Source organism: Leptinotarsa decemlineata, unplaced genomic scaffold (genome assembly GCF_025532065.1).
Source record: "Leptinotarsa decemlineata unplaced genomic scaffold, Ldec_3_MD MMD2_tig00026282_RagTag_RagTag, whole genome shotgun sequence".
Taxonomy (NCBI): domain Eukaryota; kingdom Metazoa; phylum Arthropoda; class Insecta; order Coleoptera; family Chrysomelidae; genus Leptinotarsa; species Leptinotarsa decemlineata.
The window spans coordinates 21,285,678-21,311,149 of NW_027412668.1; the positions used below are offsets into that span (position 1 = coordinate 21,285,678).

Sequence of the window (25,472 nt, forward strand, 5' to 3'; positions counted from 1 at the left end):
TTCTTTTCTGAAATCAGAAGTTATTTATGTATTTGGCAACACGTCTGAATTACTGAATCATTCATTTAGAATGGAAATTTGACTGTGAGAATGTTATACATGAAGATTAGGAAAATATCATCTGAAATCCATGAAAACGGTGAATAAGTATTTAAGATTAACCTGTATAATTGAAGTGAAATTGATATACAAATCGGTGCACAAATTGAGCACTAATCATGCTTCCAATCCGTGCTAGGGATCACATGTTAAAAGGTAAGACCTCGTTAGTCCTTAGCTCGTACAAGTTTCGACTTCTGAAAGTTATTGTTCATAGGGGTGCGATAGCTAGCTAACGGAAAAAACAAATTTCAAACCTAACATACGAGATAATACAAGACTGACATCTGGCAGTTAAAAACTAAACCAAATAATCGCTAAAACATGACAAAGATGGTAAAAATTACTATTTGGAAGAGAGAGAGAGAGTATGAGAATATTAACTTTCACTTGAATTTTGGACAATTCTTTATTGTATTCCCAACGCTCTAATAGAGAAAACTGAAATCATTTATTTCCAAAAGAAAATAACATTTTCCAGATATTTTATGCTGGAATGATTTTAATCTCTTGCCATGTCAAAAACAAGATCCCAAAGGCTCACTGCCTTTGATACTTATTAAATTCACTGAATTAGTTATAGTAGCATTGCTTATATCATATGTACAATTTCTTACAGAAGTGATTTTAGTGGACAGTTGTGAAAATGCTTTTGTTGAAAACCCCTTAAAACAACCAGAGAAGTTGATATCTGTATGCGAATTATTTGATGTTTGAAATATGACAGCAACTCCAAAGATAAAAAATTGTGTTGTCAATAAGTAATGTAGTTTAGTGAATTATAATTGAACTAAATCTAAAAATTTTAAAATCAGTAATTGTGGCTCCACCAGCCATAAAATTATGTTGATAAAAAATGAAAATCTAGAAACAATCGAACAATATTAGGTAGGTCAGTCGGTAGCCAAGCGGTTCGGCGTGGGTGATTTGTTCACTCACTCGAATTGACTGCCGTGTTGGTCGGTGGTTCAAGCCCTAGTCTGAACGATCGATCTTCACTTGCTATCGTTCAACCCGTGTTAGGAATCACACGTTAAAAGGTAAGACCTCGTTAATCCTTAGCTCGCACAAGTTCCGACTTCTGAGGGTTGTCGTTCGTAGGGGTGCGACAGCTTGTTAACGGAAAAACAGATTTTAAAACAGACAGATTTTTAAACAGTTGATTTTGAAATATTCGTAAGAACTGGAATTGTCGAAAGTCGTTTTTTGGCTCACATCATCTACGTTTCAAATAATATGAAAAAAATGACAGACAAACTTTCAATACTCATATTTGTTATGATATGACATAATTCAATTTGCAATGCGACGTTTCGTTCATTAGAATTCATTATTAGCTTCAGTTTTTAAATTCGGACAATCAATGTAATACATAGCTAAATTTGTTATTACAGTTGCTACAAAAATCAATGAAAAAAACTAGTTTGATTGGAAAGTATTTTCAATCGCTAAACGATGTTGTTTTGCATTTTTATAAGTACTTTCTCAAAAAATAGGAATGGACATAGGATGAACCAAACTTTGTTTTTTACATGTCCTTGGTTTTTGTTTAGTAGTTTCCACTTGTTCTGTTCAATAAAAAAAAAGTACAAAACTCTCTACATCATCTATTCTCCATGAAAACATTTGAATAGAAAGGGTGAAAATGATAAACTGACTAACTTTGACATATCGGTATGATTGTTGATGTGTGCTTACTGGTTTACATATTGCAAGACAGAGCTGCTGACTTGATAGAATTGTTATTATCGGGACAATAAATTTGTGTCAATTCTGATGAAAAAGTTTCTCCAAATATGATCACTTTTATTCGAACTATGAAGTTAATAAACACAACTGTTGATACTAGAACGACACCAACTATAAATAATTTCGAGAAAAACCACAGCAACCTCCAAAAATCAATGTGTGTATAGGTGTGTCTTGAAAATATATTGTTGGATCTTTTCTTCGAAGGTAATATAGATGGTGAACATTATTTATCTTATTCATGATGAAATCAACTCTAGAAAACGATATTACGTTTCATAACACTTTTAAAACTTTTTTTAAGTACTAAATAACCATTGAAGATGCATGAAATATGATCATTAACGAGTATCTGACGAAGGTCAATTTCAACATTCAGTGTTTCGTTAATTCTTATTATTTCTGGTAGTGTATCCATAAAAATGCAAAAAGAAAACAGGTTGCATGGAGGGTGAAAACTCCATGTAATAAAGGTATCTACCCGCTTTCCCAATGAAAAATAAAGGAGTTGAAGTTAGAAAGACGCATTCTATGCCACAACACAGCTCCTTTGATATAAACAAAATATATTTACAAAGTATTTGAGAAAGAACTATTTCAGATGGGACACCCGGTATATTCATGTATGATTCTTCAACATCTGATAATTTCGGAAAAATGAAAAGTCTTGATGCATATTTAGGGAGTATATTAAAGTGAGTATACATTTTTTCAATCATTCGTTTATACATTTTAATCCGAAATCACCAGCTCAAATTCGAAATTATGACATTGGTCTGAATATTTCAATGTTAAAGTCAAAAACTAGGACTATAAACATCCGTCTTTCAGGCGGAAGTGTATGCTATCTTGCAGTGTGCAAGGCTTAATAAATTGAGACCTCAAAGAAATGAGCGGATCAATATTTTTACAGACAGCAAGAGTGCACTAGCGGCTCTGACAAACCCGAAGGTGACATCAAAACTGGTGTGGGAATGCCATGAAGAACTGAATGAACTTGCAAACAGGAACAAATTACCTTTGTACTGGGTGCCAGGGCATTCAGGAATCACAGGTAATGATAAAGCTGATGAATGCGTAAGATGCGGATCATCAACTTCATATATAGGTCCTGAACCAGCTATGGGGGTACCAAAATCATTGATACGAAAGCAGATTAGGACATGGACCAATAAGAGGCACATAGAGTACTGGAAAAAAGTACCTGGCAACAAACACAGTAGAACCTTCATTAGGGAACCGTCCGAGAAAAGAACTGAAGAACTACTTCAATAAAGTAGGGATCGGCTCAGAATAATTACAGGTTTATAAACCGCTCATTGTCCGCTTAGAGGACACCTGAATAAAATGGGGCTGTACAGGAGACCTCAGCTGCAGATTATGCAACGAAGGGATAGAAACAGCTCTACGCATCTTATGCGAATGTGAGGCACTGAATCACAGAAGGCAGGTTATATATGGACGTACAAAATTACGCCCAGGAGAATATGACGAAGATCCAACACGGAATCTGTACAAACTAGTACAGGGAACGAGACTGATGGAATGGGTGTCATGAGAAGATGAGAGAATAAACGCAATAAGCCCAAGAGGCTGCAGTGTTTTCTGGAGACTTGGACTAAATGGACAAGTCAGACAGCTCCCAAGGTACAAAAAACAAGAGAAGCCAAAAACTAGGAATTAACGTCTAAACTTCGAGTTCAAAGCCAATGAATAAGAGTATATCTTCAATAAAATATTTGTCAAACTGGAACTTCAGTTTCGTTCGAATCCGTTCAATTTACAATAATAAGGAGGATATTGGACCTTCCGATGAAGAAAATAAACGTTCTAATGTATCCAAAGAGCTGATCCTAACAAACTTGTGGTGGTAGTTTTATACGAATAAGACCATATAACTGAATATCTGAGATAGCACCGATAGAATACTCCTTGTTTTCTCATCATAAATAAAATTATCAAAAAATGATTACTAGGTTTTTCAACATAGTAGAAAAAGACAGGAGATCAGATTAACTGCTGGAAGCTTGTGATACTAATGTTCTTAGCAGACTCAAAGCTGATTCGATTTTATCAACACTCACATCGCTCATTCAACTCGTATACGTTACTCTGTTCAAAAAATATGGGTAATTTTAATATTTCTCAAAAACATTTATTCATTCATCAATTTCTATTTTGTCCCCTTCATATCGGTTGGTAGCCAGGCGGTTCGACGTGGGTGTTTTGTTCACTCACTCGAATTGACTGCCGTGTTGGTCGGTAGTTCAAGCCCTAGTCCGAACGATCGATTTTCAATTGCTATCGTCCAACCCGTATTAGGAATTACACGTTAATAGGTAAGACCTCGTCAATCGTTAGCTCGCACAAGTTTCTGAGGGTTGTCGTTCGTTAGGGTGCGACAGCTGATTGAAGAAAAAATAGATTTTAAACAGATTTTTTATAACAGATATCTTAAAAAATCTCCTCTGATCCACTACACCACAGCAGTCCAAAAAAAATGGACAAAACTCTGACATTGGTCAATCCCTCTACGGAACCCTTCGCCACTTGGAAGGATCGATTGCAGCTTGAGGAATGGTTCTGAAGCAGATTATGTGAAACATGTTCTTCCTAATCAATCAGTTGACAGTTGTCCTGAAAATCTTGCGAAAGAGGTAAATTTTCGTTTTGAGGGCACCTGGCGATTTTGAAAAAAATTTTGAGTGTACTTACGTATTTTGATGCGTAGATTATTATTCCTTACTTATTTACTTATTTATTCCTTATTTACAAAGTTACGGCCCTTCAAATTTCGGAAAAGGGAAACTTTTCAGCCTTCTTTTTCACAAAATAAACTATTTAAAAAAACAAGCATTTATTCACTAGGTCACCTTTACACCTTATTCCTTCTTCTTTGACACTTTTCACTTCAATAATGAACAATTTTCTTATAAAAAACTTAATTTGAAAACGAATGCTTCTCCTGGTGATATTCTTCTATTTTAGAAAAAAGCGGTTGGTATTTGCCGCCGCCTACTATTTCAAATTCGTAATACACCACCAAAAACCAATTTACGATCTGAAGAATGATGGCAAAAAACATTTGAATTACTCCAGAAATATGGACTGCATCAGTCGTACCAACCATACCATTAATCTTAAAAACGTAAAATACAGAGATATGTAGATAATCAAAGATCAGCTCCGTACATTTTTTAACATTTTTATTGGAATAATGTTGATTTTTGAAGCGAAAAGTATCAAAGAAGGATGAATGAGGTGTAAAGGTGACCTAAATAGTTCATTTTGTGAAAAAGAAGGCTGAAAAGTTGCCCTTTTCTGAAGTTTAAAGGGCCTTAACTTTGTAAATAAGGGAGGGCGCCGCTGTTTTCTTTCGGATTCGTAATCTATGCATCGAAATACGTAAGTACACCCAAAATTTTTTTCGAATTCGCCGGGTGCCCTCAAAACGAAAATTTACCTCAACAACTTCTCTGACACTGATTCGATTCCTTAACATTGTCATCGGTTGTTGATGTGCTGCGGCGTCCAGGGCGAGAGTCGTCATTCTAATCTTCTCGACCTTCTGTGAAAAGCTTGCAACACTTGTAAACATTTTTCTGACTCAGAGTACAATCACCGTATGCCACTGTTAACATTTCGAGTGTTTTCTGCTTAGGTGTTTATCAGGGTTTTGCTCGTTAAATAAAATTGATGTTCTATTAGCATTTTGGTCGTTGCCAAAAAATAAAGCAATCACTGAAACCCTTTCAGCAGTAGCGTAAGATATTTTTAAACAAATAACAATACACGACCCATTTAAACAAAAAAATAGAACGATGTAGTAATGAAAACTGGAAGAAGACGAGTGGGTATTGATTTAAAAAAAAGGATTTTATTTAACAAAAAACTGATAGGAAGAACTGCTCGAAATTTTTTTCATTTAGGCATATATATACCGAGTGGTCTGTCTAATGTATTATTAACATGGCAATTTTAACTTCAAATTATCTCGAAAACTAATCGTTACAAACATTTTCTTTTAACAGAGTTGTAAAGATATTCGAAAGACCTTTAAAACAAGGTGCTACTCAACCTACTTTCCATATCTGAATAAGGGTCGTCGGATGCACCCCTCCGAGGCGGTGCGTACTACAAAAAATCTGATTAGTCTGAAAGGTGTCCCTCTTCAATTAGAAATCGACGTGTCCGAGCTTTTTTTAAAAATCCTACGTTTTATATTCAAAAACGGCTCTGTTAACTTTTCGTTGTTACACACTGTATGTTAAAATATTTGGGTAATCATATTTAAATATTTTATCTTCTTATTCCAACTGCAGAAGTCTGTGTATATTCGGAATAAATGAGACCAATTTCATTTATCGAAATGATTTGCTTATTTGTATATTATTGTTATTTTTCACACAAATGTATGTACACACTCAGGATCAAATTGAGAGAATGATGATGAAATAGGTCAATTTTTCAAAATGAACCATTTTCTCAAAACATACCATAAAAACACTGCCTAGCTGATTTGAATGAAACTTTGATTGATTATATTTGTAGTCCGTGATATAATTCATTGCAAACCTGTCGGATATAATCCAACGCCCTTCGTGGTATCAGCCAGGGGAGTAGTTTTACGATAGTTGTCAGTCCATTGAGACTGGCGAACAAATCGTTCGTTTAAATGATTTGATTTATAGCCAGTCTTCAAGTATGCCCACTCACTATATGTGAAGTTTTTTCCTTATACGAGGAATTGGCAAATTTCGGATATGCGGTTGGTTACCTCGTTCACAGGCAGATGGGGCGATGACAAATCTGATGTTTGTTGTCCGCTTCAGTCCAGTTCGAGGAATGATACTCTGTAGGAATTCGACTTTCAATTATCGGAAATCATCGACTTTATGTTGATGAAAGACACTACCTTGCAGTGACGAGTGGTCAAACAGTCCACAAGTGTGTTCCAATAATTGAAAATCGATTTCGACAGTTGTATCGCCAACAGCATATGCAGGAATAACTTCGGATATAATCCAACGTCCTTCATGGTATCAGCCAGGGGAGTAGTTGTTTTATGATAGGTGTCACTCCATTAACCTACAGTGAAGGGAGATGAGACTGGCGAACGAACAAATTGTTCCTTCAGAGGATTTTTTTTTTAATTTAGATTTAAAACCGCATCAACCACATAGGGTTATTAGCGGCGGTACATATGAGATACAGTATATCGGTATACATTAAATTGAATTAAATATATGGATTCGTTTGACATATTTTATTACATTGTTCCATTCTCTATTTAGAATGGTGGATATGTCTCCGGTTAGCTTCAATTCGTTTATCTCTTGTTGGTGCTGTTGACATTTGAATAGGTGTTCCACAGTTAGGTCCATGTTGCAATTTTCACATTTACTTCGAGCTTTCTTTTTTAGTAAATGTTGGTGAGTGATACGAGTGTGTCCAATTCTTAGGCGACTTATGGTTATTTGATTTTTTCGACTAAGGGCAGCATAATTTTTTATTTCCATGTTGGGATTTATTTTGTACAGTTTATTGGCAGTTGAAGATTGCCATTTTTGCTTCCAGATAGTGTTTATGGAAGTTTTAATCTGACGATATATGTCTGTGTGTAGTGTTTTTTCGAATGTCACTGCACTAGTGTTTGAGAGAGCGTTACGTGCCAGCATGTCGGCTTTCTCATTTCCTGGTATCCCAATGTGTGAAGGTATCCAGATTATCTCGACTCTTTTTCCTTCTTGGTGAAGTTTGAAAAGCTCAATCTTAATTTGTTGTAGAAGAGGATGTTTAGGATATAATTGGCGGATTCCCTCTATTGCACTCAATGAATCTGTGAATATTACAGAGTTTTCATTTACTTGTCTCGCATGTATGATTGCCTGTGCGATGGCATAAACCTCTCCAGTGTAAATACTGCTGACGCTAGGTAGTTTGTAACTTTTACTCTCATGTTTGCTGAATACGGCTGCTCCCACACCTTTTTCTGATTTAGAGGCATCGGTATAGATGTGATTGAAGTTAGAGAACTTAGAAGAAATGGCCTGGAATGATTTTCGGATCAGTGCAGCAGGAGTTTCATCTTTTGGGAGTATAAGCAGTTCTGTATTACAGGGTGGAATATCGATTAACCATGGAGGAGGAGTATTTAAGGAAATGGAATATGTAGATTCAGAGGATTTGAGTTATAGCCAGTCTTCAAGTATGCCCACTGACAATATGTGAAGTTTTTTCCTTATACGAGGAATTGGGCAAATTTCGGATAAGCAGTTGGTTACCTCGTTCGAAATAAGTGAAAAATATTTCATTTTTTAAAAGAAAACATTCATAACTCTGGTAGCGGTTTCTCTTAGAAGAAAGAATCACAAAATAATTGGTTTTTGAAAAAGAAATCACATTGTGAAAACACTTTGATTTGAAAATTATTCTGATAAATCTGTGATTTCATTTGTTAATGAACAGAGAACTAGTTTCATTTTATCCTTAATGCCAATCTAACAGGAAGTAGCTAATTTCAGTGAATGCACATTAACTATTATGGGTAAATGGGAAAATTGGTATTTTTGAATTCCGCAGAACATCAATTGGCACAATTATGTGTTTTTCAATACCCAGAATCGACAAGTAGTTTGGATTAAGCCATGTGTTGATGAAGTACCGAATAATGTGTTTTTTAGAATTTTCCCCGAATGAGTTTATTATCAGAATATCAACAAAATACTCAATCGGACAAAATCAATAGGTTCGATGTTTTTGACAAGTTTGCTTGTAGTTACTTTTATGTTCAAGGATATTTCATGGGAATATGGTTGCATGCCAATAATAGTAGGCAGGTCAAAATGGTCAATCACAACAAAAAAATATTTTTTGAATGTTTCCTACACTAAATTAGTCAATTTCTACTAATTTCGGGGTGATAAAAACGAAAATAACAATGAAAAATTTTTATTAGCTCTGGTTTTCGAGATACACAGTACTTAATCTTAAAGAGTAGTTATACTATACGTGAAAAGTGAAAGTACATAAAACAATATTGTTATGTTTCTTTTAGAATATTTTAAGTACAAAATTAATAAAAAAAAACATTATTCTTAGTGTTTTGACAAATAAAAGAAGTTTGTACCACCAAATTTCAATTAAGTCCATCCGATTCATTGTAAGATCGCTGTCGTTTAGCTTGTCTTTTATAAAACACTTCTGGAGCATCCCTACACACAGACCAGCAGTAGTCTGCAAGCATTGCTTCATTCCAACGGCCCTGATATCTCTGTTCCATTAAGGCAATGTCTTGATGGAATCTTTTTCCAGGTTCGTCACTCACAGCTCCACAGTTTTGTGGGAAGAAATTAAGATGAGAGTGAAGAAAATGAATTTTTAAGGACATGTTGCATCCAAGTTGGTGGTAAGCTTGAAGAAGCTCTTTAACCGATGCTGTGAAGTTATCATCTCTTTTGTTACCTAAAAACCCATGTACAACCCCCTTAAAGGCTTCCCAGGCTCTTTTTTCATTTCCTGTTAAAATCATGTCAAAAGCAGGATCATTTACGATTTCACGGATTTGAGGCCCAATAAAGATGCCTTCCTTGACTTTAGCATCACTCAACCTGGGAAACTTTGCTCTCAAGTACTTAAAAGCTTGTCCTTCCTGGTCCATGGCCTTCACAAAGTTTTTCATTAGTCCCAACTTAATATGTAATGGGGGAAGGAGAACATCCTTAGGATCTACAAGAGACTCGTAAACTACATTTTTCTCATTAGGGTTTAGGTCTCGTGTAGGCCAGTTCATTTTTTTATAGTGAGATTTTTTATCCCGACTGTCCCACAGACACAAAAAACAACAGTACTTGGTGAACCCTAATTGCATTCCTAGGAGTATAGCAATGACTTTCAGATCACCACAGATGTGCCACTTGTGTTGTTCATATTTGATTGATTGGAGAAGTGTTTTCATATTTATATACGTTTCCTTCATGTGAACTGCATGACCTATAGGAATAGAGGGTAGCTGATTTCCATTATGCAGAAGTACAGCTTTTAAGCTTAGTTTTGAAGAGTCTATAAACAGTCTCCATTCAGATGGAGTGTGATCCAAATTCAAGCAGTCCATCAAACCATTAACATCAGAACAAACTACGAGGTTTTCTTTTTTCTCAAAAAAAGAAAGCAAATCTTTTTGACGCTGTCTGTACTGAGATATTTTCACATCATGTTTTAGAAGATTCCACTGTTGTAGTTTCGACCCTAACAGCTCAGCCTTTTCCTTAGACAAGCGAAGATCACTTATAAGGTCACTCAACTCTGCTTGACTAATTCTGTGCGGATCACTAGACCTATCGCTTACCTCAAAATCAGGGACATAGGATGTAGAAGGATGGGTTGCTCCTTCTAAACAGTCTTCATCACCTTCCTCTGAAATTTCATAGTTTTGGGGTGGAGAAGGGACTGGCAAATTGTCTGAGTGTGGTACAGGCCGAAGAGCAGATGGGAGATCAGGGTATTTAACCGTTCCTCTTTTCTTCATAGATAAACCTTGCTTAATGGGAGGAGTTAAGCAGAAATAACAGTCGTCTGCATGATTGGTAGGCTCACGCCAAACCATAGGTACTGCAAAAGCCATTGCCCGGTTTTTATTTTTCAGCCACTTTCGCAATATGACGGAACAAGAATTACAACATATATGAGGAGCCCATGATTTATCTTGGTCCCCAACTTTCACACCAAAATAATGTTCATAGGCTGTCTTAACGATAGGTGTCATTTTACGTTTCTGAGCCTTAAATGTTATTTCACCACATATATAGCAAAAGCTATCGACAGAATTCACACACTTTCGAGGCATTTCAAATCAGCACTTAAATTAATTTAAAAATCAACTTCACACGATAATTTCAATAGCAACCACGTGCGTACAATTGACAAACTCACATAGGTTATGTTTACTACTTAAGAACAGCTGATGAGAGGGGTGTTATGTAAACAAACATGTGTACCAACTGTTGGTAATGAAATATTTCATTTGTTGAAAACTCAATATACATATATATAATATAATGATACTATATTTTGAAAACAAGAGCTAATATATAATTTTTATGGTCACTTTCGGTTTTAACACGTGGAAATACATTAAAATCATCTAATTTAAACCCCGAAACAAAAACTTTGTTGTGTTGTGAAGTTAACAAAACATGATATATCTCTGATTTTTCAGCATGTGATTAGGACTCATCAGAGCTTTGTTCAAATACAACTATCTGAAAGTTGTGGATTTTTTTATTGTATTTCCAAAAATTAACAATTTTAGTTTTAAACCTTCTTTGGACCGAAATTGCATTGAAACCATTGATCCTATGAGTGAAACTTGTAGAATATAATTTGTTTTTAATTTAATCAGCTTTAAAACAAGCGCAGAGCTGAAAATACTGGCCTAATGTCAAAGTTCCGTATTTCGGTAACTAATCGATCTATTTATCTACACAGCTCCATTTGGCTTAATTAGTCACAAATTTAATGACCGAAAATTTCGCGGTTTTTCGATAGACAAAATGTTTCCACAACTTTTTGGGAGTTGGGTATACATAGCCCTAATGGGTCCAAACAACATGATACAAAGACAGAGATACCTCATGTTTTGCGAATTTGTCGATTTTTACTGGCTGATTGAATTCAAATAAAATGAATCCTCTACGATGTATCAAAACATTGTGTTATTATTGCAATTTGTCACTTTGATCTAGTACATGGAGTAATTTCTAGTAGATGATTCAACTCAACAAATAACATTCATGTTTATGAAAAGTTTTTTTCTGAACACATTAATATCTACAGGGCTCATCCAAAATACTAGGTGAATTATTTTATTGGAAACTTTCGAATCTTTCAGCGGCGTACGTGAAGACATTGATTTTGGTTTGTTGTTGGTTTTAGTTAAATTGTTAGGGGGAAGGAAGGATGTTATAATCTCTATTATCTCGCCTTGAATATACGTATATATTAGAGAATATGCACCTAACGGTTGATTACCAGTAGAAAACTAGACTTGTGTACTACTTATCATGACAGGTTCAACTGTAGCCTAAAAAAATTAGTATTTAGAGAAACTTTAACATTATAACATATTACAAAAATGGGAGGCATGAATCTTATAGTAAATTTTCATTAGGGGCCCTCCATTGATCACGTGATGTTTTTTAGCATTTATTAACCCCTCCCCCCCTTCGTAGTAAGGTTTGAGACTAACCCTCCTCCCACACCCAAAATCACGTGTATTTTTTTAGTACCTACAAAGAATCTTAAAATTTTTCCTTTCTTATACTCTGCAAATAGGTCTTTTATACAGATCACCTCGTATAGACATTGTTTCAATGGACATAATATAACTGGCAAGCCGACGTGGTGCCCGGCGACTTCGTTTGTTGCCTGGCAACGGCGAGTCAAAGTCATATAACACGCCGCTTTTCGGTTTAGATATCGCGCGTTCCACGCGCCTAACGTGATTAATGGACGGCCCCTTATTTCAAGTCATTTTAGTTAGGTTCAACCTTATATCTGTTCCATCAGTAAATTTGTTTCGTTCATGAATAGATTACCAACGACTCTGAAAACGATTTTGCTTACGATATGAAGTAGTATCTATCTATCTATCTATCTATCTATCTATCTATCTTCCTCTGAATCTAGAATTGCTGATATTCCTTTTTGAATTGTAAGAACTTAGTTTTTGTGTAACGACTTAGGTTATTTGTGAAGCACCTTCAATATATCTTTTTTGCAAGAAACTATATTACTCTAAATGGATGGAATCGTTTTGTTGTGCTACTTTTAAACCTCTTGCATATCACCAGGTGAATTCTCAGGAAGAAAAGAAGGACCTAGAAATAAGTTTCCAGAAATACCAGCTCACACATTAAATTTTCAGGCTTTGGAATTGTATCTTAGATTAACCATACAAAATTGAAAAGTTTCAATATTCGATGGGTAAATGTCTGACTCACGTCCATCATACTGGACAATTTTCTTGTACTAGCTATGCTAACCATTGCAATTTATCCTTCACCGAGTACTGGAGTCTCACACTACCTTTTTTATCTCAAGCGATCCATGTGGTGCTCTGTTTGGAACCTTTGATGTAGTAATGAATATTACTGGGTTTTTATCCCAACACCAAACCGTTATTGGTGTTGACACGTTTTTCAATCAGCAAGTGATCATCTTCATCTTGAACTGTTCAATCTTCCTAAACTTCAAAAAGTTAGTCTTCCTCTTGAAGAACGTGTCAAGGTGTTAAAAAAAAATAAAGGTTTGGTGTTGAGATAGAAAGAACTCCAGTAATATTTTTCAACCGATCCAGTTTCGCAAAACTTTGTCACCTTGCTACTTTTTCCAGAAAGATATATGTCAGGAAGTCTTTCGCTTGAGTAACTCGATAATTCGATTCCCTCATTCAGTATATACAGGGTGTTCATTAAACATGCGGCAAAAAATTAAGGCACTAATCCTTGTACTATTCTAAAGATATTTTGTCCTTTGATGATTTTGGATAGGGCGCTTTGTTTGTTAAAATTATTAACGTAGCCGAAATAAAAGTGTAGCGTACTACACTGGACCTACCAAGTAATAAAAAATCTAATAATTCAGTTGATACCTATATACATACATTTCGATTACTACAAACGGCTGCAGACATTGAATTTGCTGGGTGTAACGCAATTAGAAACGATCCTGGTGTTTTTGAAAGAGTTCGAGAGTCGACGAGGAGAAGATTGGATTCTTGTATCCGTGCAGGGGGTAGTCATTTTCAACAGTTATTGTAGATTAAGAAACATTACATATAATTTTTGGTAATAAATTGTTATTGTCGAAATTATTCGAAACAAAGCGCCCTATCAAACATCATTCTATCATAATAATTCTAAGGATATTTTGCCATTTCAAAGGGAAAAATATCCTTAGAATATCTGTATCTGTAGAGTAGGAAGGGTGAATGTAAGCCCACAGCATTTAGGCCATATGTGACCCATTGTACATCCTCCCGAGGAGTTGTCCTCCTAGGTCATCGTCCATCATGTCCTTTCCAGGAAGGTAGAAAGGTCACTGGGAGAGATCTCCTTTATATCGGCAAGTGTAGGCCAAGACATCCTGAGGTGGGTTAAAGGGCACGACAGGAGTGAAGGTAATCGCATTGCCGACTCTTGAGCCAAGGAAGCGGCTGGACTAAGAAGTTTACGACCCAGTGGCACCTACGTCCTGATAACTTGACAATTGCGGAACTTGCCAAATGTTACACCCATGCTCAATCCTTAAAGAGATGGGATGGAATCAAAGGATGCAATCTTGCCAGGATCACCTATGGGTGACAGTAGGATTTCTGACTGGCCACTGTCAACTAAGGAAATACCTTCATAATATGGGGCTAGGCGACACACCTCTATGCAGGATGTGTGAACAGGAAGATGAGACTGTCAGGCATGTCCTATGCGAGTGCCCGGAGTTATCGTCAATAAGAGATTGTGTGTTCGGCGAGTCTTGTCCTACACCTGCCGATATCCTTAGAATAGTCCAAGGAATAGTCTCTTGAATTTTCGCCGCATGTTTAATGTATACCCTGTATACATATATACATATATACCTCTTTGTGGCGGGAAAAAAGCCAATACTCGATGAATAGTAAAACTCAAAAATTATTCCGAAGGAATTTATTTTTAGATTATTGAGTTTTCAATTGAAATCGATTCAAATGCATATACTCAAAGTAATCCTTCTGTGGACTTCTTCCTAATATTTTATTTTCATTTGACCCCCCGAAAATTATTGTCATATTTTCACTGCGAAAAAAAAAGAAATAATAAAAATTATTGGAAAATAAAGTGATATTATTGAACTGAAATGTTTTTGAAACTATCGGGCAGAACAAATTTGTTTTACTTTCTAAAATTTTGATATTTATTTACATATTTGTTCAAGATTCGTAGTAGAGAGGTGTTCTGAAGTTATATTTGTAAATTACTAATTCTATTGGAGTATCAACAGGTTGTGATGAAATACTCGATTTAAAACTCGAACATCACGTTACTGAGAATATATAACAACCGTAAGAGGGTTCATAGACACAATAAAAGCAATCTGTTATCGTCTACTACGAGCTATGAAAATGGCCTTGAAACGATTCGTGTTATTTTTGATATGATGCAACTTTTCGCTATTATTTGTATTGGAATTCATGAAGGCCACAACTGAGAAATGAATTGATAAGAGTATTCAATAGGTAAAAATCACTCATTTCAACGATAACACCTATTTCAATATTATCAGAACAGAGTTGGCAATTTGAAAGGGTTATATTTTTAGGAGTGACTAATTTTTTGGGAAATGAAGTTTTTCAATTTCCTACCACTCCATCTTGATACAGAAATATGTGGGAATCTTCCAAAGAGAGGAATGAAGTAATCAATTTTAAAAGAAGTAACTTTATATATAGGTAGATGTGTAGATCATGCAAAAAAGTAACTTTCAGACACAAATTAGAAGAAAATGTCTTCCTGAAACAGCTACTTTCATATAAACATTGAATTACATGAAAGAAGAATTCTTTCAAAACAAATACTTTTATATGAACACTGAATTATATAGAAAACACTTTTCTCTACTCAGTTTGCATTCCAAACATTCGTTAATTTGATCAGATATTATTCACAGGATTTATACACAATATACTGAATCATAGGTAAAAATTTCACTCACACTGTCATGCTCACTGGTAGACATCGATGTTTCGCCAGACTGGATACCCTGATTAATCACCTCAACAATAATGGATTCTACACAATTGTATATGCAGATGTCATAGTTATCATGCAGTCCGGCAAATTTGTGACACACTGTGCGATAGAGCGCAGGATGGGCTCACATTGATAGTAAGTAACATGGTGTAAAGAACACTCACTGTCGATCAATCCCAAGTAGACTGAGATGGTCCGTTTCACCAGGAAAAGAAGTTTGCCGGACTTAAAACCTCTCAAAATCTTCAAAAGCAAACTAAACTTCTCTGAAGAGTTGAAATACATACGTACTATCCTAGACAGGAAGCTAACATGGAACTCTCACCTACAGAATAGAGCAAAAAGAGCATATGTGGCTCATCAGCAATGTCGGAGGACAGTGGGACGCGCATGGGGTCTTTCAGTTCGTCTGGTCACTTGGATCTACACTGCAATAATAATACCTATGTTAACGTACGGAGCCATTGCATGGGGCCGAACGTTCTACAAGCAACTGCCATCCAAAAAGTATATCAAATACAGCAACTGGCTTGTTTAAACATCACAGGCGCCATGAGAACAACACCAACAGCGGCAATGGAATCAATTACTGGTCTGACCCCTCTGGACCTATGGCAATAAGCTCTCACTGCGCAACCTCTGCTGCAGGCAACCAGTGATGCAATTGAATAACCAGGAAAGGAATTTTTGGCAAAAACATAACAGTCTGCACAGATAGCAGACCAGCCCTATTAGCCTTGAACAGACAACGTGTTACCTCAGGGCTACAACTAGAGTGCTGCCAAGATTTGGCCAAAACCTTGGTAGATAATATTATCCTGAGGTGGATTGAAAGATACGACAGGAGTAAAGGTAATCACATTGTCGTCTCGTTAGCCAAAGAAGCTACAGGCCGTAGGTGCTACTGAGTCCTAAAATTCTTAGTCCAGCCGACTAAGAATTTTAGGACTCAGTAGCACCTACGGCCTGATGACTTAGTCAATTGCGGAACTAGCCAAAAATTACACCCATACTCAATCCCATCTCAATTAAAGGATGCAATCTTGCCAGGATCACCCTAGGCGGCCCTGGGAAGATGGCGCCGAAGAAATATCTGGCGATGACCATAAAAAATCTACGCCTAATAGTAGGATTTTTGACTGGCCACTGACAACTAAGGAAACACCTCCATAATATGGAGCTAGTGGACATACCTCTATGCAGGATGTGTGAACAGGAATATGATACTGTCAGGCATGTCCTATAGTGTCCGGAGTTATCGTCAATAAGATAGTGTGTGTTGGGCGAGTCTTGGCTTAAATTTGCCGATATAAAGGAGATGTATATCAGTGACCTGTCCACCTTTTTGGAAAGGACAGGATGGACGATGACCTAGGAGGACAACTCCTCGGGAGGATGTACAATGGGTCACATGTTGACTAAGTGCTGTGGGCTTATACCCACCCTCCCTACTCTACAGATACAGAACAATATTTGGTGCAAGATATTTGAGGTTCTGAAAATATGGTGATCTCAAAAAAGATGTCAGTCTTTTTAAATTATTTTGTTCAGAAAATAAATGAAATAACTTTATTTAAGGTAGTTCACAAAAAATTCCTTTTTCGGTGAGCATTCCATATTTCTCGGCGCCCATTTTTCATTGTTTGATGTTTTAATGCTCTTGGTTTGAGTCTCCAAGGAAGGTATCTTTTTTCCATTGTCGCAGGTGTTCAACGAACAATTTACACACATACTGTGTACTTAATATGTTTAAAAAATATGTTTGAAATATGTTTGTTCCGTTAACCAGCTATCGCACTCCTACGAACGACAATCCTCAGAAGTCGAAACTTGTGCGAGCTAAGTACTAACGAGGTCTTAACTTGTGATTCCTATCACGGGTTGGACGTTAGCAAGTGGAAATCAAGCGTTCAGCCTGGGGCTTGAACCAATGACTCACAAATAGGCCGATTGACTGAGTGAATATAGCACCCACGTCGAACCGCCCGGCTACCGACCGACCGACTTGAAGCAACATACATGATATGAATAACAGTACAATCTCTTGATTGAAAACGTAAAAAGAAGCCTTGGGTGCAATTTCTACATTATAATCTTCAACAATGAAAAAAAGTGCGACCTCACAAATAGCTGGAGTTTGGAATGTCCATGATTTGGTGGGAACAAAAACAACTTTACGATGACTATTATTTCGCAATGAATTAAATGATGTAAGAAAACTATTTTTTATTAAGAGTATATACAAATGACAGCTTTCAAAATGTACATCAGTTAACACCCACAGAACTTGGAAAAATATATGGAAAAATAGTTCAGGCTATCTCAAGAAAGTATTGACGAATATTAGGTATAAGAAAAATAAATAATTTTCACAAGATAATTAGCCAATGCATGCATGGGGCCTTTTTCAACAACATTGAGGATCTCGGCTTATCGACGCATATGATCTTTGCTTTCCTCAGATCGACTGGGTTGAAGTAGGCAACTGAAAGGTTCATCATGGTTTGCCAAAATGGTGTTTTGTACACCACAGTCTACCGTAGTTGCGTGCTGCACTTATGCCTATTGTCCTACGCTTCGGGGGATATTACATCCGTTGTGGGAAATGGAAAGTGAATTGATTAGAACTATTCATTCCCCACCCTCAGGCTTGAACAAAGTGAACAGGCTGCTGTAGTTTTCTTCGACCATCTGAGCAAGACAATATTTGTGGTGGAGTTTTCAGCTCCAGGTGAGACGAAGAAAAGTAAAGCGGAGGAAATATCCAGAATTTGTCTTTGATATCAGCACACTGAATTGACTTTCTGAATAGTCAGTAGGTTATGCTTGAAGACAGGCAGTAAACAAATCTAAAGAAATGAAGTTCAAATGTTCAAGCCCATCTCGGATATACATATACAGTAGGTTGAATGGACTGACGCCTATCAAAAAACAACTACTCCACTGGCTAATACCACGAACGGCGTTGGATTATATCCGACAGGTGTCAGTGCAGGAATCTTCACAGAAAATTTCCTGAATATGCAATTGGCAATACAACTGAAAGAGTCGAAGTTCAATTTTGGAACGGGCACACTTGCACACCGGTTTCGGGCTCCTGAGCCACTGCAGTTGGTTAGTACCTTGTCCACTAGATGGGTGACATTTTTGATGTTCGCTCCAACTTAAGACGAAGAATGAAATAATATCGATTTTCAATTATGGAATATCATTGACTTTAGGTCGATGATGGTCACTATCTTGCACTGACGAGTGGCTAAGGAGCCCGATACTAGTTTGCAAGTGTGCTCGTTCCAAAATTGAACGTCGACTTTTTCAATTGTATCGCCAATTGCATATGCAGGAAATGTTCTGTTGAGATTCCTGCACTGATGTCTGTCGGATATAATCCAACATCGTTTGTGGATTATGATATGCGTCAGTCCATTCAACCTACTGTGTAGGTATATTCGAGACGGGCTTGAACATTTAAAGTTCATTTCTTTAGACACTGCATTGATACCATCCTGTTAAGATGGTTGTTCTAATTATTGAAACCCTTGGAGGAAATATGCGCTCTCTACTTTCGAATCTCAAGATCATGACGCACCGCGTCTGCTTAGGGCACACGGTGTTAGAGGTAGTCATTAGTTGATGATGTTTGTGCGTTGTTTTGAATGTGTCGGGGCTTCAGGGACAGGGCTCGACCAGTTTATTCTTTGAAAAAAAATGATTAATAACCATCAAAGCAAAAAAAAAATCGTCGTGGAGTTTTCAGCACCGGGTGAGACGAATTTCGTTCGTGAAAAGGAGAAAAAGCGGATTTAATATTAAGATTTTCCTTTCATACTACGCAAACTCAATGCAGATCATCTGAATTATCTGTTGAGACGCTCTACTCTTGATCTCAAGACATGATTTTCAGACCCAACGATCACTTACCTCACAGTATGTGGAGTGGTCATTGGTTGATGGTGCTGGCGTGACCTCCCGAATGTATTGGGGCTTCGTGGACAAGTTCTGATCAGCTTAATCTTCGAAAAAAAACATAATAATAACGTATTTTTTATTCTTACATACATTTCTTCATAATTACTTTTAGCGAGATTCAAGAAAAGGCAAAGTTCAATTCAGTGGCAATAAAAGCTACTTTATGTTGAGAACAAAAACAGATTAAAAATACTGTCTCTCGACTTGCATTTTGGTAGCCAAGTTAGCGTCATCAGGAAATGACTAAGAGTTGTCTTAGTTAGCATCATCAGGAAACACGCGTCCATACACAGTAGTTTTGTTCTGATGTGGTGAAAGTGTTTTCAATGAATTCATTTTACGCCAGAGGTTCTGAATTCTATTAAGCAAGAATACTACTTCTATGTCTGTCAAAAAAAGTTCAGAGTTGTTAAATTGAAAAAATGCATGTCTTGATGTGAAAGTTTCTGCGTAACGAAATATAATAATTCTGAGATTGAAAATTTCTCAGCCATTGACAAGAGTGAATGTCTAAAAGGTGTACTTTTACACAATGGCAATGAACATACTTCCATTTCGGTTGCTCACTCTATTTATTTGAAGGAAGAATAACACAACACAACTAAAAATATTTTTTGAATGTTTCCTACACTAAATTAGTCAATTTCTACTAATTTTGGGGTGATAAAAACGAAAATAACAATGAAAAATTTTTATTAGCTCTGGTTTTTGAGATACACAGTACTTAATCTTAAAGAGTAGTTATATTATACGTGAAAAGTGAAAGTACATAAAACAATATTGTTATGTTTCTTTTAGAATATTTTAAGTACAAAATTAATAAAAAAAAACATTATTCTGAGTGTTTTGACAAATAAAAGAAGTTTGTACCACCAAATTTCAATTAAGTCCATCCGATTCATTGTAAGATCGCTGTCGTTTAGCTTGTCTTTTATAAAACACTTCTGGAGCATCCCTACACACAGACCAGCAGTAGTCTGCAAGCATTGCTTCATTCCAACGGCCCTGATATCTCTGTTCCATTAAGGCAATGTCTTGATGGAATCTTTCTCCATGTTCGTCACTCACAGCTCCACAGTTTTGTGGGAAGAAATTAAGATGAGAGTGAAGAAAATGAATTTTTAAGGACATGTTGCATCCAAGTTGGTGGTAAGCTTGAAGAAGCTCTTTAACCAATGCTGTGAAGTTATCATCTCTTTTGTTACCTAAAAACCCATGTACAACCCCCTTAAAGGCTTCCCAGGCTCTTTTTTCATTTCCTGTTAAAATCATGTCAAAAGCAGGATCATTTACGATTTCACGGATTTGAGGCCCAATAAAGATGCCTTCCTTGACTTTAGCATCACTCAACCTGGGAAACTTTGCTCTCAAGTACTTAAAAGCTTGTCCTTCCTGGTCCATGGCCTTCACAAAGTTTTTCATTAGTCCCAACTTAATATGTAATGGGGGAAGGAGAACATCCTTAGGATCTACAAGAGGCTCGTAAACTACATTTTTCTCATTAGGGTTTAGGTCTCGTGTAGGCCAGTTCATTTTTTTATAGTGAGATTTTCTATCCCGACTGTCCCACAGACACAAAAAACAACAGTACTTGGTGAACCCTAATTGCATTCCTAGGAGTATAGCAATGATTTTCAGATCACCACAGATGTGCCACTTGTGTTGTTCATATTTGATTGATTGGAGAAGTGTTTTCATATTTATATACGTTTCCTTCATGTGAACTGCATGACCTATAGGAATAGAGGGTAGCTGATTTCCATTATGCAGAAGTACAGCTTTTAAGCTTAGTTTTGAAGAGTCTATAAACAGTTTCCATTCAGATGGAGTGTGATCCAAATTCAAGCAGTCCATCAAACCATTAACATCAGAACAAACTACGAGGTTTTCTTTTTTCTCAAAAAAAGGAAGCAAATCTTTTTGACGCTGTCTGTACTGAGATATTTTCACATCATGTTTTAGAAGATTCCACTGTTGTAGTCTTCACCCTAACAGCTCAGCCTTTTCCTTAGACAAGCGAAGATCTCTTATAAGGTCACTCAACTCTGCTTGACTAATTCTGTGCGGATCACTAGACCTATCGCTTACCTCAAAATCAGGGTCATAGGATGTAGAAGGATGGGTTGCTCCTTCTAAACAGTCTTCATCACCTTCCTCTAAAATTTCATAGTTTTGGGGTGGAGAAGGGACTGGCAAATTGTCTGAGTGTGGTACAGGCCGAAGAGCAGATGGGAGATTAGGGTATTTAACCGTTCCTCTTTTCTTCATAGATAAACCTTGCTTAATGGGAGGAGTTAAGCAGAAATAACAGTCGTCTGTATGATTGGTAGGCTCACGCCAAACCATAGGTACTGCAAAAGCCATTGCCCGGTTTTTATTTTTCAGCCACTCTCGCAATATGACGGAACAAGAATTACAACATATATGAGGAGCCCATGATTTATCTTGGTCCCCAACTCTCACACCAAAATAATGTTCATAGGCTGTCTTAACGATAGGTGTCATTTTACGTTTCTGAGCCTTAAATGTTATTTCACCACATATATAGCAAAAGCTATCGACAGAATTCACACACTTTCGAGGCATTTCAGATCAGCACTTAAATTAATTTAAAAATCAACTTCACACGATAATTTCAATAGCAACCACGTGCGTACAATTGACAAACTCACATAGGTTATGTTCACTACTTAAGAACAGCTGATGAGAGGGGTGTTATGTAAACAAACATGTGTACCAACTGTTGGTGATGAAATATTTCATTTGTTGAAAACTCAATATACATATATATAATATAATGATACTATATCTTGAAAACAAGAGCTAATATATAATTTTTATGGTCACATTCGGTTTTAACACGTGAAAATACATTAAAATCATCTAATTTCAACCCCGAAACAAAAACTTTGTTGTGTTGTGTAATTGGGTCATATGCATTGTTCTGAAGATGTTTTTTTAAATCAACAAAATTGCTTTCACTTTGGAGCGAAAATTTTTGGCTTATCAGTCGTACTTTGGTAGTTCTTTGGAGTCTTTGTTTCATTGGAAAATCATATTTCTACTTGTGCACATTCAATTGTTTTCGATAAAACAATCACCTGAGAGCTGTTGTTAGAAAAGCACAATGATTTGTGTTCATTTGTAAGAAATTTCCCAGTCTTAGTACTTACTGAAAACATGAAGGAAAACTCTTCCGATGAACCTCAAATACGTCGACTCATTGAGAATAGCAGAAATTTTGAGCCAACTATAACTCAGGAGGAAAAACTCGCGTGGAAATCCGTTGTATCAGTTGTTACTTCATCCTCCTCAAACTCAGGATGTGTTATTAGCATTAGGATCACTTCACTTTCATAGCAATATCAATCACCTCCAACACAACTTATGGGGATCAAACAACGAGCAAAAGGGGTGTTTATTCGAAAGCAAGAAAAATACAATTGGAAAGAGATGCTGATGTTGACATTGTTGATCGTAAACAATTTTGAAGAGAAATTTTCGATTATTGCATTTTCAACTGGAAAAAATTATGGGGAATGCATAGTAAATATTTTTTCAAATGCATATTTTGAATAGAAAATCGAAAAAAATCTCAGATTCTCACCACTTTACTCTTATCATTTTCGGAAATTCTTTGCGGAATAGGTAGCAAATATAATTTTTCCTCAAAATACATATCCCGAGTGGAGAAAAACAAAAATCTGATCATAACACGTTTATTCAAAAAATGAAGCGACCCCCACTCTTCTTGCTAGTTTCCAAAAGATATTACCTGTTGGGTAACTGTGATTCTTTTTTGTCAAATAATCAATTTTTTGACAGGTGGTTTTTGATTTTTAATGTATTTACTGAAAATGAAATACTTCATTACCCGTGCCCAAAAGTATTAGTATTAGAGAATATAACCCGGATATTCAAAGTGCAATGGGTAGGAATTCTGATAGAAGGTAACCTGATGTTACCTACAAACTTTGCATTCGTTTATTTTCACTGGATCTCTACTAGTTTTATTACAATAAATATAATACAGAACAGAATGCGTTACCCAAGAATAATTTGGAAATTTCTATACTATGTGACGTACGTAAGTGTCAGTAGGTCAGTTCTACATCACGAAATCAAATAATGGTTTCAGAGCACCAGAACGGCAATAAATTTCACTACGCGACGCGCCAACTACAATGGCGAGATCAGGAGATGAACTAGACTTACAGTCTAGAATTGATTCTCAAAGAGGTTCATCGTGTGCTTGAACGTTTTCCACCGTTGTTGAATGACAAGGTGTATCTTCACAAGATCGATTCACTTGTCTACAAAATTTGATAAAAATTCAAGTTCATCGGATTGAATCAAATTACTCAAGTGAATTTTGTTAGGTGTAACCGATTCTGTAGAAAACACTGGAATATATTTTCAAACTAACATAAGACATTCGGAAATAATCTTTTTGTTCATTCATACAATTCAGTTTATATAAAAGTATTCTTATTACTATGGGTTATTTAAAGTAACTATATCATATGTTGACAACTTGGATCTACTTAAAAAGTGAATTGAATTTATCTTCGTTTAATTACAATTTCGAAGGAAAGCAGATATATTTTCAATACTTTTTCAGAACAGAACTTCATAGAGCCCAAGAACGTATATAATTATTCGAAAAAGAATGTACTTTCGTTACGTAATTTTTGAACCAAAAACTTGTTAGTTGAACAGAAAGCATTCCGTAAGTGAGGAATAGAGAAAATCATCATTGGATAAGCTTATTTGCCTTACGATAGTCCACGGATGAGAAAGAGTCAGTTACGATCTGAAGAGCAGATTATGACAGCTCATGCGAATATGAATAATAACACCAATGATAGTTGTGAGCATTTGCTACTGTTTATTATGGTAAACAAATTAGATATCTCATCATTTCGATAATGAATCTACGTTCGTAAATTTATGTGAAGAAGTAATAGAGGTAACATATCAGGTAGGTACTGGGAATGTGGCAAGAACTATCACGAATGAGACATGAAACCCAAAGAGCCTTCAAAATTGCAAGCAAATCATGTAAATGAATCCCTCAGGAAGTCAGTGTGACTGTTTTCGTTCGAATTTTAATGCCGTCGATTTTTGAATTTTTTTCCTGACGTTTCGCTGGTGCGAGTGGTTAGCTTCTTCAGAGCTTCTTGAGTGTATCTCCAAGCCCAGGAAGTATGGAAGATATTCACGTAGTAGGCAACAAAAACGGCTTTATGTTTGGTACCAGACGAAAAAGAAATTGGTTATAAAAACATAGATGTGATTTCAGGTGTTTTTAAATATCAAGATCGCATTCGATAATTCAATCTTTGAGTCAGTCATGAAAGCTTTGAATTGAAGAAAATTGGACATGACAGACTGCATGTGGATTATATCATTTGAGGAAGATTGGTATATATGTCTATTATTTGAAAAATAGTGACACTGGTGACAAAGAATTGTCTTCAGGGAGCTTTATGAAGCATTATTAGTTGTTGAGGTTTGTTCAACTTTCCGAATTTCGGAACAGCCGCCGTTGCTGTTCCGGTAACGTGATATTGCCAAGACACATTGGTGTGTACCTTAGTTTAGGGCAAAGGGTCTAATTAGGCGCTTCCTATTTTGAAATTTAAATGAAACAAAGTATGATTGGGATATCATCGAATTTTTGTTGGCTTTGAAGACCGCTGTGGTTTGTGGTTTTTTCGCATACATCTGCCACTGAAGAAAACCCCACAAGGAAATGTTTAACGGGGTCAAAACGCATGATCTCGGTGGCCAGTTCACATCACCTCCACGTGAGATAACCATGCCCCTGAATCACTCGTGCAGGATATTCAATGTGGCACGTAACGCACC

General features: G+C 36.3%; 1 protein-coding gene and 1 long non-coding RNA gene across 5 annotated transcripts in view; one reads left to right on the forward strand and one right to left on the reverse strand.

Annotated features, from left to right (window-relative positions):
* Nucleotides 1–16,201, reverse strand: part of LOC141484734 (uncharacterized) — a 41,071-nt gene extending 24,870 nt beyond the window's left edge. Inside the window, exon 1 of the long non-coding RNA XR_012466765.1 lies at nucleotides 15,958–16,201. This is a non-coding gene — a long non-coding RNA (uncharacterized lncRNA). The remainder of the gene's footprint in view (nucleotides 1–15,957) is intronic.
* LOC111505183 (glutathione hydrolase 1 proenzyme) overlaps nucleotides 1–25,472 on the forward strand; it is a 91,786-nt gene that overhangs the window by 3,310 nt on the left and 63,004 nt on the right. The window contains exon 1 of one of the 4 annotated variants that reach the window (XM_074180035.1): nucleotides 2,491–2,543. The exons of the other annotated variants lie outside the window; for them this stretch is intronic. Coding sequence (XP_074036136.1) covers nucleotides 2,506–2,543 — 38 coding nt within the window. The 5' untranslated portion in view covers nucleotides 2,491–2,505. Of the gene's footprint in view, nucleotides 1–2,490; nucleotides 2,544–25,472 lie in introns of those variants that run through there. 4 annotated transcript variants of the gene reach the window in all.